The sequence below is a fragment of the Lynx canadensis genome, chromosome B4 (genome assembly GCF_007474595.2).
Source record: "Lynx canadensis isolate LIC74 chromosome B4, mLynCan4.pri.v2, whole genome shotgun sequence".
NCBI classification, from domain to species: domain Eukaryota; kingdom Metazoa; phylum Chordata; class Mammalia; order Carnivora; family Felidae; genus Lynx; species Lynx canadensis.
In genome coordinates, this window is record NC_044309.1 from 95,121,262 (window position 1) to 95,139,371 (window position 18,110).

The window sequence follows — 18,110 nt, forward strand, 5'->3', positions numbered from 1 at the left end:
GCCCGCTGGTAATTCAAAAGCAGCAGAAATGAATGAGCTGTTTCTCAGTATGTGAATAAACTGGGGTCACGGAATGCTACATCTTCTAGAATGAATTCACTCCCTTTGAACAACTCTCAGTATCACAACGTTCAATTTTTTTTTTAAGTCAATTGCCAAAAGATGTGGGCAGGAGACCATTCATCTAATATTTTAAAACTCAAATCACAAGGTTATTTAAAGCATAAAAAAAAATACATGAGAATTTTAAACATTAACCTCTGGGAGAACATTTTCTTTGTGGGGAGGAAGGAAGACAAACTTTGTACGAGGCAGAGGAAAATAAGACTTAAGCTGTGTCCAGAAGATTTACATCTTTTTTGTATGAGACAGACCTGGATCAAATAATGCATTTTAGTCATGGGAAGCTGTTTTGTTCTTTTTTTGTCTGTATGTTTTAAATGTTTCAAATTTTATAATTTGAAACAAAACAAAAAAGATAGAAAATCAAAGCCAAACCCATGTTGATAAAAGATATCCATAATTAGTTACCTTGCTCAATTTTACTCAGAGTCTATAATTAATGTCAAATAATTCTTTAAAAATAAGTCTCAAAGAAGAATCTTACTTAGGTGTGATTTGAAGCAGAAAATCTGCTATCCAATAAATATCTCATTTATAACCATATCGCATTCAACTTTCTATCAGTTTATAAGCTAGTATAACTATACTTTTAAAAAATATCTTCCCCAGATTTCGCTATCCCACAGGCTTCTCTTCCCCGGGAAAGGTAGAATGATTCATCTAATGGTAAATTAGGGCCTGCTATAACCTGGGCCTGCTTGGCTTAATTCCTCCTTTTTCCCCTTTGGAAACTGGTATATCTCTTGGGTAGCTCACTCTATGGCAGGATTTTATAATTTGGGGAGTGTTACCTCAAATCCAACTGTTGGTGTATGTGCTTTGAACACTGAAAAATAAAATTAGGAATAGAACACGTCAAGAATAGAATAACACGTCAAGAGGATTCTCACAGGGTTTAGATTCGTGGGCCATGGACTTGAATGTGTGGGGAGGGATGTCCCCTGGGTGGTTCCATAAAGTCTCATATAGAGTCTGGTATGCCAAGAGGGTTTTTACTGTGTAACTGCTTCAGCCTGACCTTGGCAGGTGATTGCTGCTTCTGGCCATTGTGTCCACAGGCAATTAGCTGTTTTGCAGACCAGGATTGTACACGTGGGCAGCTTCACACAAATCTTTGGACCACACAGGCCTCAGCAGAGGCATCAGGGTGGTAAGACCTGGGATGGGGTACAGAGGTCCGGTTCGAATTTCAGGAAAGGTATGTTTGTGCCTTTAGACCATCCTGAGCCAGATGGGGGAAGCTTTAGAATGCAGGTCGCCGCATCTTACTCCATAGGCACACCTGAAGCAAAGGTTCAAGTCTAAAGAAAAGACAACCATTCCACGCTAGACAATGGAAAAAGGAACAGTGTTGGCTGCTTTCAACACAAGACTGCTGAGTTTAATATATGCTTCAGAACCCTGGGGAGATAATGGCTATATATTGTTAGAGCCAGTCTCTAGAAAGGCAGCATGAATCAACTGCCTCAAATTCCACTCTGAAGTTAGGGCCAAGATGGAACCCATGGAATGCCCAATGTTGAATTTATAAGGTTGGTACACAGGCTCAAGAGTGGAAAATATTTAATTACTTGATAAAAATATTTAATTACAACAAGGTGATCCTGTTGTAGGTGGTGTGCAGATACTCCGAGGGAACATGCCTGAGAGAATTTGTGGAATTCAATAGCACAAGAGAAAAAGCCACTGGGGAGCAAGAACCAATTCTCGCTGGACTCCTCTAAGGGTGTGGTTCTCAGCTGCAGCTGCACATTATAATAACCAATTAATTCAAAGATCTTTAAAATAAATAAATAAATAAATAAATAAATAAATAAAATTCTCTGTAAATGGGACCCAGGCATTGGTATTGAGATTCTGAATTGGGGTGTCTAATCTTAAGGCTGACAAATAGCTGGGATCTACTGAGTAAATCTTGTACATGATATGGCCAATTTCTTCATGTACACGGTAGGGCCTTTCATTTTCCTAGGATAAGTTATGTAAGGAATTTTATTTCTTTAATTATTTTTTAAATGTTTATTTTTTTTAATTTTAAGAGATAAGGAGACAGCCATGGATGGGGTAGGAGCAGAGAGAGAGAGGGAGAGAGAGAGAATCTCAAGCAGAATTGGCTGTGTCAGTGCAGAGCCCAACACAGGGCTCGATCGCATGAACTGTGAGATCATGACCTGAGCCAAAATCAAGAGTTGGACGCTTAACCAACTGAGCCACCCAGGCACCCTGTTACTTAAAGAATTTTAATTATGTTATCAACATTTTGTTTCACAACAGATAGTCCAACGTGGCAATTTAATCCAGCGATCTCAGAAAATCTTATATGAATAGCCATTTTTCTTTGGAGGCTTAAAGGCCTCACAATCCCAATACCATTCCTTTTTTTCCTGCTCCCCTGAAGTGAATAATTGAAATTTCTCAGTTCTTTCACCAGACACACACTACTACCATTTAACCGTAAAGATATAGGATAACTACATATGAGAATAATCTGAGTAGTAGGGAAAATAGAATTTCTGCTCAAATATATGCTGTCCAAGATATTTTTAGGCTTTTTATGGCTGGATGCTTCCCAGGAAAGAAAGTTGGTTCTTCCATCAGAAACTTGCTCTTTCTATCTAAGGATTTTTAGATCTTTAGATCTTTGGAAAGTGCTTTCCAAAGTCCAGCATTTTAAACCACTGAGGGGTAATTAATGAGGATAAAAAAGGTATTGGGAGTTTAGCCAGCATCACACAGAGCCAGGCCCACAGCCTGACTTACAACCCATGGCTCCAACTTTCAGACCCATGAGACTGCTTTTCCCAAGTCAACACATACTCACCACATCCTAGTGCTCATTATACACATTTGATTCTCATTTTGTTTCTGAGTACTTATTGGGCTTAGTGTTCTTGACTTGCCCGTTTCTATATTAAGCATTTTTGGTGTTATTAAAAAAAAAGAAGTCCAATTGCCAGTTATTATGGCTTCCAGTTATGAACGTATTAATGATTTCTTGCTTGTTTATGACATTCCTATTTCCATCTCAAAATTTGCCATGAACCCTAACCTGTTTTCCCAAATCATAATTTCTGCAGAGAACAACATGTTCTATTGGAATCACTTGAAATAGTGTCACAAATTACTCTTGGAGATAGAACAATCCAGGTGCAATGTCGTGTTCGCCTTGGTTAGTTATTGCTCTTGGCTTTGCCACAGTTGATGCTCAGATTGTATTAAATAGACATGACTTATTTGGGTCTCACCTTGCCAGCAATGCCAAAAGAGCTGTCTCGTCACTCGGCTTGATGCATGCTGTTGAACATCAAGGTGATTCCCGGATTACATCCCTTTTCATTTGCTGTCTGTCATTCCATGCAGCTCAGTTCCTGGCCCATGAGCCCTTCCCTGTCTTTTTGGTTTCGCTGCTCAACATGATTGCTGGATAGCAGTCTTGGAAGGAGATTCTGAGAAGATTTATTATTCTGTGGAATATAGCTGGTGCCAAAATCCGTTTTAAAAATTCAAATCTTTGAAGATGAAGTCTCTGATGGTCTTAAACTTTCTTTGAAGTGCGAAGAAGCTTCATAATCAAAATCAAAACTTGATAAGTAAATTTTTAAATGCCAACGCTGTCTATTTATTCTGATAATAATGATGATATTATAGCTGCTAACACCTACTGAGTCCTAACTGTACCATATGTCCAAAATATTTTGCATGTATTGTCCCATTTAATTTCACAGCAGCCCTGTAAAGAAACCCAGACAAATCTGATTACAGATTCTATAGCTCTTAATCACCACTCATAGATGGAGAAAATCAACAAACCCCTCTCATTAAAAAGGACAGGATATTCTAATCTGCAGATATTTCTGCAGTCAAGTTAATTGGTTGTAAGTCATAGGACTTGTCAACTTTCATTTATGGTATGGCAATTTTAATGTCTTTAAAAATGCAAGCACTCCTTCTTATTCTTTCGTTCAATAAACATTGGTTGAACAAGTATCTGTGAGATACTATGCTATGTGTGGTGAGGACGTAAAGTTAAAAAGGCACATTTTTTTGCCTGAAATTGTTCATAATCAGATTAAAGAGGCAGACATGGAAACAAAGCCTTGAAATATAGTGTAGTAAAGGTTGTGATGGAGGTGTGCACAAAATATAAGGGTGAGACCAATCCATTTGGATTTATGGCAATATGTCAATATACTCTCATATTCAATTATTACCCTCAGTTATTTAGCTACTCTGGAAAAAAAACCTAAAACTCTGTTTCTTAAACAAATTAGCTTTTTCTCCAAGAGAAACACTATAGTGTTGTGGTTCAAGAATGGGAGCTGTGGAGCCAGGGTGGCTGGGTTTGAAGCCTGGCTCTATTAATTTTTGGCAACTTACCTAATGCCTCTGTGGCTCAGTTTCCTTATTTGTTAAATAAAGATAATAATTCTAATAATAGAATCATTTTGAGAATTGAATGAGTTAACATATATAAATTCCTTACAGCAACACCTGATATATAATAGTACTATATATAGTAGCTATTGCTGTTATATTTTTAATAAAAATATTGATATTCAATGGAAGATCTGTATAAAATGAGGATGGATAGCTTTCTTCAAATGGACCAGGTGATACTAATGACAATGTATACTTATGAGCCTCTAATATATTCTAGGTACCATACCAGGGTCTGGGGAACAAATTCAATTCAAGATCTCAGGAATGGGGTTCCTGGGTGGCTCAGTTGGTTGAGCATCTGACACTTGATTTTGGCTCAGGTCGTGATCTCAGGGTTGTAGGATCAAGCCCCGTGTCAGGAACTGCACTGAGCATGGAGTCTGCATAAGACCTCTCTGTCCCTCTGCCCCTCTCCCCTGCTCATGCTCTCTCTCTCTTTCTCTCTCTCTAACTTAAAAAAAAAAAAAAAAAAAAAAAACACCAAAAAAAAAAAAAAACAAAAAAAACTTCTTTTAATTAAAAAAAAGAGAGCTCAGGAATACTCCAGAAGCATGTAATAAAATGGAGACAACAGAAAACTAGCCATAATACATTAGAATAAGTGATATTTAAATATAATGTGCTATGGAAAACTGCATATGAATGGAAAAATTCATTAGGTCCCCATGGACTCATAAAAACTTTATTCAGGAGGTCACATTTGAGCCAGACTTTGAAGGAATCCAACTACATAAGTAACAAGGCCATTCCGGACATAAGGAGCAGCATGGCAAAGATATAAAGGGATAACAGAAAAACAGAAAGTTGAAGGTTTGTGAGGTGCTTATGGACGAATGTCTGGAGATGAGCAGGGAAAAGTGGAATTAGTTCTTAAAAAGAGTTTTGTAGTCAATTCTAAACCTGGGAGAGAGTAATGTAACATGGTAACATCTGCATTTTAGAAATATCATTCTTGTGGCACCATGGGGAATAGGTTTGAAGAGAAAACAAAGGTAGAAAAAAACATCAAAAGATTATTACAATGATACTGAAGAGAAATGCAGATGTCTCATGCCTGGGCTGGGACTAGGGATGAGGAAGAGGGAAGATACAGTAGAGGTGTCAAGATGGAGTGACCAATTAGATATAACAAACAGGAGGTGTTGAAGATGACTCTAAGACATCTGGCTTGGATGACCAAGTATTGGTTAATGCTGATAGCCAAAAGCAAAAAGGCAGAAGGAGAAGCAGATTTGTCTAAACCATCTGTATTTGGCAGCTAAAAAATTCAACTCAGGGCTCGGGAGAGCAGTCCTCATGAGGGCTATGGATCTAGAAGTCCTGAGAGTCTGCTGGAAATTTGGAAATAGTTACGACCAGCAAGGAAGAGAAAGGGGAAGGACAAGAAGACTAAGACTAGAAGCCTGAGAAACTCCTAAGTGAAAGGGGTGCCAGGAGAAAGACAATAAGTAATAGAATATAGAACAGATACAGAAAAAGCAGCCAGTGCACCGAGTATCTGACTGTGGGTTGGAGGGATGATGACAGTGTTGGAAGCAGAAGAATAAACAGGCAGTAGGACTGTGGAAGCTACAAGACAAGATTTCAAGAAAGTTGTGGTGACCTGGAGGCAAAGAGGTCAAGAAGAATAGAAGTCCATACTCTCAATTCGTTGAAATGAATATAAAGAAATGTAACCAAACTTATGTTAGTGTCCACTGTGGGGAGGAGTGGAGAAGGACATATAGTGTATAGAGGTAGAAACTCGATCTAAGCACATTTCTGGAAGTTTCAATGCCAAGATATTATGGGGGTATTGGAGGAGCCAGCTTGATTATCACTCACCAGACCCCAGAATTGCACACAGAGCCCCATGAAAAAGACCTCATTTCAGTTCTCATGGCCACTTCAGGGACAAATCCATACTTGAAGTAGAGGACAAGACTTTATTCCATTAGTTTGGTACCAAAATTGGGCAGGAGACTGGAACATTTACATGCCTACTCTATAGATGCTGTGATGTTCTTCCTTCTGTGAGGGCTTGCTGCCTCCCCAGGTGCTTAGCCAAGTCTTACTTGGGTTCACACATACACAAACACATATACACACAGAGTCACACACAGACACGGGCACACTCACACATTTCTCCTCTCATTCTCTCTTGCCCACAGTTTGGGTCTGGGAGATATCTGTTCTAAGATGGTGAGGGGTCAACAATGCCACAATCTCACCCACTTGCTTCTCCCAAATATTTGTCTACACTCCAAATACATAAAATGTCCCCAGGTGGGGACTGCTTACAACAACTGACAGGTTACTTAGATGAATGAAACAGGCACATGGTGGTGATGCCAGACTGGAGCTCAAGCAGCCCATCTCAAGGAGCAGGCATTGTAGTGTTCTAGCTAATTCCTCCTTGTGAAATTGCAGATCCAGCTGTGTCAGATCTTCCAGACTTTTATGTTACGTGTCCCAATTATTAACTGCTAGGGGCTATTAAAAATATTTTAAACACTGTGAAGCAATACAAAACACATCTGAAGGCAAATAAGCCCAGAACTCATGAATTTAAGACATCTGCCTTCAAATTTTAAGCTTTTGAATGCAAAAGCTAGAAGCACAGCAGACTATGTCTGCTTTCCATTTTTTCACTTCCTCCCCGAGGGTCTTATGTGCCTGAACAGTGTGGGCATTTAGGGGTGGTGGTGAGGCAGGGAAGAGAGAAAGATGAAGATAAAAGAATATAGTCTAATATGTAGAAAATAATACACAACACTACGGACAAAGAAGAATTCAAGCCAACAAGGGGCAGAAAACTAACATTTACTATACGTTTTTGATATAACCAATAGCATACATATATTATCTCATTTCATTTTCATAATGGTCCTAATAAGTATGAACCATTTTCCCCAATCTACAGGTGAGAAACTGAGCTTCAAAGGGATGGTTTGCCTGTGGTTCTACAGTGATGGAGCTGGGATTTAAATCCAGATTTTTGTATTTTTTTGCAATATATGCAAAGTTCATGTTCCTACTCAAACTGTTTTCCACGTGGCTGAATGCTCACTAATGACAAATGTGGATGTTGCTAATATAAAAATAAATGTGTTTAGCACCGTTTCTCTGTAGTCCAATGCCCGTTACCATCTTCCTTGGGGAAAGATATATGTCTGGGGAGCTGGCCCCTGTCACCACTCCAATGCCGTAGTTACTATTTTCCTGGGTCCAAGTTCTTCCTCCAAATCTCTTTGTTCTTTCAGACTAACGAACCATCTAAATGAGAATGTCACTTAAAATGTTTTTTCTTTACGTAAGTCCCCAGGGCTATGCTGAATTTTAGCATAATTTTGGTTACTTACAAAGCTAGCAGAAGTAAACCCTAATTTCAGAATGTGTAAAAAAAAAGCCTGTGTATCTACATTGCACGCCCATGGAAGATACGACTTCTGTTTAACATTCCACTGGAAGTTTTAGTCAATGAGATAGAGTGAAAAAAAAAAGAATAAAAATGTGTAAGTATTGGAAGAAATAAAGCTGTGTGATGAGCCAATGACACAGTGATATATATTGAAAATCCTTAAATAAAATAATCTACGGGTAAATTATTAAAATTAATTAGTAAGTTTAGCCTGGTTACTGGATTCAAGATCAACACACAAAAATTGTATTTCTATATAATTTATTTGAATAATGTTTTATAAATTTTCTGTTAAAAGTCTTGCAATTATTTATTAGATTCATTCCTAGGTATTTGACATTTCATGACTCTTTCATAAATGATACCTTTTAAAAAATTTTTGTAATATGTAACTTTTGTCATTGGTATGTAGAAATACAATTTCATGTGTGTTGACCTTAATCCGACAACTTTGCTAAACTTACATATGATTTCAAGAGAAATTCTAAAACATTATTAGGAGAAATTAAGGGGAATCTAAATAAATGGATAGCTATACCAAGGATGAAAGGCTTAATATTGTAAAGCTGTCAATTTTCCCCATTCTAAGCTATAAATTCAAAACAATTTCAATAAAAATTCTAGTAGGACTCTGTGTGCGTGTGTCTGTGTGTGTGTGTGTGTGTGTGTGTGTGTGTGTAAACTGGCAAGCTGATGTTTAAATTTCTACAGAAAAGCAAGGGCAAAGAATAACCACAAAAATTATGAAGAACAACAAAGTGAGAGAGCTTATTCTATTTTATATCAAGTCTTATAACATTCAACAGTATGGTATCAATCTAAGGACAGAACAAAATGAAGAGTCCAGAAACAGACTCTGAGATGATTTGGAACAATATCCTACTTTGCCAGCTAACTGTGTTTGTCTAGTACTGAGGTAGCTCTAAGGATAAAGTGTTTGAAAAAGGCTTTCATTATCACCCAAGACAGCCATTCTTCCTGGGGTACAGAAGAAGTTGCACTTTTCAACTGTGCACAGTTCAAATTATGTGACTCTTGCTCAGTTTAGATTACGAACATCAGACAGTGTCTATTATATCGATATGATAAAACTCTACTTTAATGCTCTAAGTTGGATCCAGTAAATCCAGTCGTTTAAAAGATGTCCTTACAATATTGTTAGATTAATTAAAAATTGGATCAGCCTACTACTGTGGAAAATGAGAAACACTCACTAATTATGTGTGTTCTTTGCTCGTGTGTTTGTTAAGTATGTTCAAGAGGAGTTTTGGGGCAACCTGGGTGGCTCACTTGGTTAAGCGTCGACTTCAGCTTAGGTCATGGTCTCATGGTTTGTGAGTTTGAGCCTCACATTGGTCTTTCTGCTGTCAGTGCAGAGCCTGCTTTGGATCCTCTGTCCCCTGTCTCTGCCCCTTACCCATTTGTGCATTCTCTCCCTCTCTCTCTCTTTCTCGATCTCTCTCTCTCTCTCTCTCTCTCAAAAATAAATAAACATTTTAAAAAAGGAGTTTCACCACAGTAGGTGATGGGAAACAAAATATTTTAGTTGGGTTCATTGTACTCCAACAAGATCAGGATATACCAGTAAGGTAGACAAAGAAACAAAGGATGTTGAGTAGACTATTACTTGTGTCTATATCCAGAAGGATTGAAAAAGATCACACAGGATTGTAGAAACAGGGAAGCAGAGAAATGGACAGATTTGAGAAGCATTTGTCAAAATCTTATATAATTGTGTATATCTAAATTAGTGCAACAGTACAGTCTTAAGCATAACGAATATAATTCCTACATTTCTCTTAATTGGAAGAAGCATTTCCATCTACATTATCAATGATCAATTTGATGACATTTACCTTTTATTATTTTATAGCTGTTAAGTAATTTAATATGTTTTTGAATATTGTGGTTAGTTCTGGGAGCCATGAAGGTAAAGTATGAGCTTATTCTGTTTTTTAAAAATTGTTTTTTAGTTTTTTGTAATGTTTATTTATTTTTGAAAGAGAGAGAGAGAGAGAGGAAGGGCAGAGGGAGAGGGAGACACAGAATCTGAAGCAGGCTCCAGGCTCTGAGCTGTCAGCACAGAGCCCGACACGGGGCTCAAACTCACAAACCACAAGATCATGACCTGAGCCAAAGTTGAATGCTTAACCGACTGAGCCACCCAGGTGCCCCAAGTATGACTAATTCTTAAAATGAATCTTAATATACTTGAAGAGAATGAAAGCTTTCCTCATAATCACCTTCAGTACCAAAGGCCAAAATTAAAATCTTGATGAGCTATCACAAGCAGATAACTCTCTTCTTGTAGGTAAAATTTCTTAATTGTAATTGAAGAAACTTCAAGTTAAGTGATTTGCAAAAATCATAAAGCCAGCAGCCTATCAGAATCTGGTCTAGGATGACTCCTGATCCACTCCATTTCACTTTCCATGGTAACATACCTTACTGTCCCCTGGAAGGAGGCTATTTTATTATTCAGATGCAACTCTCTAAAGCAGAGTTTCTCAATCAATTACAACAGTGACTGATATGGGCAGTTTGGACTGATAATTCTTAGTTGTAGGGGCACATTCTTGTGCATGATAGGATATTTAGCAGCATCCTTGGCCTCTGCCCACTAGGTGCCAGTAACATTCTCCTTCTACCCCAGTTGTGACAACACAGACCATCTCTAGACATTGCCAATTAGTCCCTGAAGGACAAATGGCCCCCAGTTAAGAGCAGCTATTCTAAAGTCCTCTCTATCCTTAAAATCCTTAAATTTTGACCCAAACAGAAAGAATCCAGGAAACTGTATAATTTCTCAAGAAAATTTTAAATGTCAATTATACTTTTCACAATCAATAAAAATTCTAGTAGGACTCGTGTGTGTGTGCGCCCGCGCGCGTGCGTAAGTTGGCAAGCTGATTCTAAAATTTCATACTACATTTAATCATAAAGTTCAGGCCCTTGTGCTTGCTCGCTGAATGTCCAGTTGCTATAACAACAGTCTTCTCGGTCTGCTCAGTCCAGTCCTTGCCATTCTCAGCTTTGCTTTGTATGAGACGAAACTACATTTCCCAGGCTCCCTTGTTCTCAGGCTTCTAGATGAGTTCAGCCAATGGGAGGTACTGGCAAAAGGTTGGCGTGGGCCAGAGGGAAGAAGGCCGGCCCCTTCTCACTTTCTCTGTTGTGACAACAGTTTTTGAGTCGCCTCCATAGCTCCTACTCCTGCTAGCCAGTCCTTCCTCTGTGGCCCCTGCCACGGTTCCATCTTCCACCTGGTGACCCTGGATCCTGGGGACACCATCTCTGTCCCTCCGGTTCTAAGGGTGGTATAACTTCCCACTGTTGCTAATCTCTGGTTTATCTTGCCATCCCATTTCTTCCTTCGCTTGTGTAAACAGTAGGTATGGACCCTCAAATTCATATATTTGGGCTCTAACCCTCAGTGTGGTTATATTTGGAGTAAAGAAGTAATTAAGATCAAATTAAGTCATAAGGGTGGAGGTCTGATTTGATAGCATTAGTGTCCTTGTAAGAGAAGACAACAGAGAGCTAGTGCTCTCTTGCTCCCTTTCTCTGTATCTCTCTCCCTCTCTCTCCCTCTCTCCCCAGCTCTTGAGGACACAGCAAGAAGAAGGCTGTCTGAAACCTAGGAAGAGAGTTCTCACCAAAAATTTCATCTTACTGGCACTCTGATCTTGGACTTCCAGCCTCCAGAACCGTGAGAAAATTAATGTTTGTTGTTTAAGCCACTGAGTCTGTTGTATTTTGTTCTATCAGCCCTAGCTGACTAATACAGCGATTCCCTGCATTGTATTTCCACTGTTTGAAATAACTAAGAGAATGTTTGCTTTCCTGTTTACCGTGACTGACATGGTTCTTTAGATCATTGATACCATAAAATATCCTAGTATGTGCCTGACACTACATAAAATGCACTTCCATATTCATTTCCTTATCTAGTCTCCCAACCATACTGTAACGTAGAGCAAAATGACATGACATAAGGAGCACAGGTTTTGAGACACAGAGATAGAATTACAACTCCACCCCTTGCTGGCTGCATGACCTAAGAAAAGTTCATCTCATTCATCTCGTTTTCTTATCTGTAAAATGGACCTAATAATAGTACTAACGGAAGAAGGTTGTTCTCGATTAAATGAGCTACTCTGTGCAAAGTGCTTAGATTATTTTTAGGTGTATATATATATATGCTCTGAATAATCTAAATATTCTATTTTAGCTACAATTTATTGAGCACCTATTATGTGTCAAGCACTGTGATATGTACAGGAGACATAAAGACAAATAAAAACAACGAATGCCCTCAAAAAGTTGCACTATACCAACAGAGACAAATACATGAACAATGATTAAAATAAAATGTGGCAAGTATATTAATAGATATATGGGAAAGCCAAATACAGCATGATCCATTTGGGAGGCAACTGTTTGGAAAGTTTGGAAGACGATTGTCAAGGTTTGGACCCAGTTCTGTCAATTACTAATGCTTTTACTCTAGACAAGTTACCTAAGTTCAGTAAGCCTCTATTTTCCCACTTGCAAAAATGAGGATAATAGGATCTAGCTCATAAAGGTGTGGTGAGAAGAAACAAGATAATAAAAAATACAGTTTCTCTGGTATAGTTCCCAGATGATGACAAGTGAGCAGAAAAGGATTGTTAATTATCTTTATCAGCAATAGGGGAGCACAGAAACAGGCTGCCTAACCCCCGCTCCACCAAGTTTCCCACTCCTTACCCACTCTGATCTATTTGATAATTACTGACTTTCTTTCCCTTCCTCCTCCTCAGAAGAGATTAAGTCTCCCCTACGTTTCTAGTATGAGGATAGATTAGCAGAACCACTTTAGAAAATTTCTTGGATAGGGGCACCTGGGTGGCTCAGCCAGTTGAGCGTCCGACTCTGGGTTTTGGCTCAGGTCATGATCTCATGGTTTGTGAGTTTGAGTCCCGCGTCGGGCTCTATGTTGAAAGTGTGGAGCCTGCTTGGGATTTTCTCTCTCCCTCTCTCTCTGCCCCTCCCCAGCTCACTATCTCTATCTCTCTCTCAAAAATAAATAAATAAACTTAAAAAATTAAAAAGATAATTTCTTGGGCAGAATCCTTTAAATCTAAATATATGAATACAAAGCAATTCCACTGCCGTGTATCTATCCAGAAATTGGTACTTGTAAGTGCCAAAAGATCTAAAAGAATGTTTATAGCAGCTTTATTTATACTAGCGCCATACTGGAAGCAAACCCAATGCCCATCAGCAGGATGATGGGTAAATACATTGTGATATATTCATATACGATGGAATATTACATAGCAATGAGTGTGAACTAGAGTTGCGTGCAGCATTTAGGAATCTCACAAACAAAATGTTGAGCAAAAGAAGCCAGAGTACACACTTTACTGTTACATTTATAGAAAGTTCAAGAATGGGCAAAATGAAGCTATAGTCATAGAAATCGGAAGAGTGGTTACCTTTGGGGAAGTACTTGCTGAGAGCACTGGTATACTGGTAAATGTTTAGCAGCCAGCTCTAGAAAGAAAAGCCTGATTTTACAGCATTTGCCAGGTCCCATGGTATAAATACTCCCACCATGGTGGATTTCAAGTTACCAGTGTGATATCACTGAGCACAGATTACGTCTACAGTCTGCCTGGCAAGCTGGTGTGAGCCAGCCTAGCACACCACTGGGGGGTGCATGAAGGGACAATCTGGTGTGCTGAAAATGTTCTGTATCTTGGTCTGGATAGTGCTTACACAGGTAGAGTCTTAAGAGTTGTTCTTTATTATATGTATATTATACCCCAATAATAAAAAGTAAAATGTAAAAATGTCTGAGAACTAGAAAGACGAAAGCAGTCATATCTACGTCCCAGAGGAAGGTCCAAAGAGGCACCAGAGATTCAAAGACCAAAAGGCAGCACTCGGAGCTTCTTGCCTCACCTTCCCCACCCTGTCCCAATAGATAGGAGAAAAAAGAGAGATACCATTAGTAAACACGAGCACAAATGGAAAAGAGATGTTGACTTTTTTAGCTGGGCCACAATTTTTCAACTTGAGACTCAATTCCGTCTTATCACCAATGGTTGATAGGGCACACAAAAGAGAGTGTTGCTTCTGAAAAGCCCACATTCACTGCTTTAACTAACTATGGCCTTGTCTGTCACTTAGCAATGAAGATTATTCCACTGGGTGGCTCCAGAAGAAGGTTTTAAGCACAGTACCACCTGAACACAATGATCAGACATGAAAATACACCAGCACAACAGTGTTACTTTTATTTTAAGTAAAAATCACATTCATATCATTTTCCTGGGTCGCTCAAATCTTAAATATGTTCAGTATGTCTGGAATATATCAGTGATCTAGCTAAATGAGATGTTTTAATAAGACAGCTGCTCCTAACATGTACAGCACTCATATATTTAAAGTTACAAAACCAAAGCAAAATTTTAAAGGGGGTTGGTGGGTGATACCTCGACACATCCACAGATTCATTTGTTCCCAATCTGGCAGTACAGGACCATAGAAAATACCAGACCAAGTATCTAGAAAATAGAATAACAAGATTAACATGGAACTTAAAATGATGGCAACATTATAAATAGAAAGAACATTACATGTGAAAAGATCCTGACTACTGACAGTTCTAATCTTATTTTATCTAAGTTATCTCTCTTCTTGGGAAATTGGAGCCTCCAGTGGGACAAAAGAGCATTGAGAAAGCTTTCTGAGTATTGTTGTGTTTCAATCAGGGTTTTTAGATGGCTGATCTGCTTCTAACTGGCCCAATTTGATGGTGCAGAACTGGCTACCACTAGAGCGCCCTACCTTTCTGGAAAACACACACTGGATCTACACTGTGGGGCATCTACACTGGAGCTCTGGAGAAGTCAGGCCTCTGGGGGCTAAATACACCTACTGCTTCCATGAAAGGGTTATATGATCATCTGGTTTAGATCATCTGCAGAAAATCAAGGAGTCTAGAATTTCTCTTGCCATATTTTTAGGCATCGCCAAGAGGAATGAAGAAAGTAACTTTTTTTTTTTCTTAAAAAGCTTCTAAATCTGTGGGGAATAGCTTAATTCAGGAATTTCCTTTGAAGTGAAAAAGTACAGCTGAAAATCTGGGGCATAATTTCCATCTCATTAAATGGCTCTCCCAAGGAATGAGGGACCCCAAAACTTGCCCTAATTGGCCCTGCAGTTAGTGCTTTGCATGCTGTGGCTTTGATGTAGAAATGATGGAAAGATCGAAAGTTTCCTCCCCACCAGAAGCAGGAGGATCATGAGGTGCCATTTATGCTTAGTCATCTCCAATGTTCCTACTGTACTGAGGCATCCTGCTTACTAAATCTTTCCTGGAAACGAATCTCAGATGAGAACTGATGGCCAATACCTTCTTAAAAACAAAGCAGTAGACACCAATTCTCTGCAAAAAAAATATATATGATTTTCTTCCAGAATGTTCTAAAAGTCATTCTTTTAGAATGACCCGGAAAAGCACTGAAATTCAGTCTTTTTGCCTTTGTCCCAAGCTTGAAGTCTGGGAGACAAGTACCAGGACAGAGTAAAGAAAGTGGTCAAAATACTGGGATAACACAAATCTCTATTGTCATTCACTGTCACATCCTTGAAATGGAAGCCCACCATTCATCGGCAGACAAGACACTTAATGTCACACTATCTTGCTTTGGAAAAGATAATTTATCGTTGCTCATAAAAATGGAAATAATTAAAAGGGATTTGTCATATGGTAATGCATGCTGAGACTCAGGATAAACTTGCTAAGTAGTGTGCGTGAATTCCCACATTGTGAAGCAGTCTAAAAAAATGTTACACAGTTCTCCTTTCCCTCTTTTAACTGCTCTGTTCCTGGGACCTCCTGACAAGCTAACTTGTATCCTACAAAGTGGTGACTATCATTATCAACCGCTTCTTCTTTTTTTTTTTTTTTCTAATTAAAATGAGAGTGAAAGCACTGCTTATGTTTTATGCTTGTAATTTGCTGTAGTCAAATAAGGAGAGACATGATAACCTGGTCATTTAATTCTGAACAAGGAGAATTCCGATGCCTATAGATAAAATTTTCTTACAAAATAAAGCATCCTGCATAGACCCCTAGCATCTTATCTGAGGAAAATTCCTCAGGTATGTGGTCTTAACAGAGCCTTGAAAATAACCATCGGCCACAATCTGCTACAGCCTGTGACTAAACAGATTAACACCAAAAGTCTAAATGCCAGTGGGTAGTTTTTTCATGTGAGATTTTTCTATGGAAAGAGTTTGAATGTAATTTCTGCAGGAAGATATTTGTTTCTTTTTCCTTCTTAAAAAGAGGTATTACATGGGGGCCTGTGCAAGTCCCAACCTGTCTGTGGTTTGGGCTTGCTACCTCCCTCATAAAGCAAAGTAAGAGGGTTTGTCTTCTGGGAAGACAAAGTCGTATTCTCCTCTGAAGAAGCTTGCCATATAGTTGGCTTTGGCATCTTCTGGGAATTGGGAGGCAGGGATTGAGGCCTCATGAGTCTGGGTTTTCAGCTCAGGTAGAGAGAGAATACAGTGCTTGCAACCTCCAGGACTCATTGCTGTTAACCCAGTCTGGACTTCATGCTAGTCACACAAGTGGATTCCTTAACAATAAAATAGTAATAATACAGTTTTTTTAAAAAAGCTATTAGAGTGATTTTTCTATCTATGTATTTTTGTGTTTTCTTGAATTTGAATTTGGGAAACAGAATGGAGATAGGCCTGTTAGGCAAGTAGTATTAACACCTGTAAGACAGACTAATGTACATTTTTTGGATACAGTTTTATAGACTAGATATTTTCAAAGCTCCTTTTTGAATAAAAAGAGAGGGAATATAAAAATGGATTTTTTTTCTCTTGAAATTCTAGAGGGAGGGCAGATTTTAGATTGAGGGGATGAACAACAAAAAATGTCAAGCAGTTCTTTGAACTAACTATTTGCCATATCTACATATAGTCTAAAAATCACACTTAATTTAACTGGCGTTAACTCATAAAATGGTTATAATTTATGATATTACTATATAAATTCCATACCTATAAGTTACTCCATGGAAATTTTTTGTTAAGGTCTTTCCCTATACATGTCTTTAGAACAACCAGTAAAATATCTAAATATGCAACAAATACATGGAATATACCAATTTCATGAAATGTTATTCCTCTTGTAATGCTATTCCTCTTGTAATCTCATTTTCCATTAGATGTATTTAGATTCTTGGCAATGTCTTTGGCTAAGATATGAGAGACATCAATCTTCCCAGTTGATTATGTCCTTATTTTCTCTGGCTCTGCTTTTGAGAAGATTCTTAAAAGCATCAGTGGGTTGTAGCCAGTCATAGTCAATTGTCTGAATTCGAGTCTAACATGGATTTGACACTTAATGATATTGACACTTACATTGAATACCTCATTTAAAGCCTGATCTTTCAAACATTCATTTGAAGTCTAGTCACCAACATATATTTGTGTGTGTTTTATGCTTATAAATGTATGAGTGCATATGTGTGTGATTCCTTACTCACCTCTACAACCCATAGGGAAAACAGAGAAACATTTTACAAAAGGCAGAATCAAGAAAAATAGACCTAGTATATAGCACCATTTGACTTCCACCATATATCAGACAAAAAGAAAGACAGCCATATCTACCAACAGAGAATGTGTCATATTTAGACCTATTCATTTGGACTATGAGGAAGCAATACTCAACAGCCCAACTTACTGCTTATAGTACCTACCCTTTCCCTAATGGTTGGTGGGAAACTCTACCACTAACCAAAAGACCACTTAGAACACTAATTTGCTTCATTCCCAGCTAAAATTCCTCTTTGTTGGAGGAGCGGCTGGGTGGCTCAGTCAGTTAAGCTTCCAACTTTGGCTCAGGCCATGATCTCATGGCTCCTGGGTTCAAGCCCAGCATCAGGCTCTGTGCTGACAGCTCAGGTCATGATCTTGAGGTGCGTGGGTTCAAGCCCCCTGTCGGGCTCTGTGCTGACAGCTCAGAGTCTGGACCATGTTTCTGATTCTGTGTCTCCCTCTCTCTCTGACCCTCCCCCACTCATTCTCTCTCTTTCCTTCTCTCTTTCTCTCTCAAAAGTAAATAAACATG

The 18,110-nt window shown here is 38.6% G+C and overlaps 1 protein-coding gene across 2 annotated transcripts in view; it reads right to left on the minus strand.

The window, feature by feature from the left end:
* Nucleotides 1–2,320: 2,320 nt before the first annotated feature.
* Nucleotides 2,321–18,110, minus strand: part of TSPAN8 (tetraspanin 8) — a 43,635-nt gene continuing 27,845 nt past the window's right edge. Inside the window, exons 8-9 of one of the 2 annotated variants that reach the window (XM_030323230.1) lie at nt 14,446–14,517; nt 2,321–3,853 (exon numbers count right to left, since the gene is read on the minus strand). In XM_030323230.1, coding sequence (XP_030179090.1) covers nt 14,464–14,517 — 54 coding nt within the window. In that variant the 3' untranslated portion in view covers nt 2,321–3,853; nt 14,446–14,463. Of the gene's footprint in view, nt 3,854–14,222; nt 14,518–18,110 lie in introns of those variants that run through there. The other variant, XM_030323229.1, reaches the window with a different exon arrangement.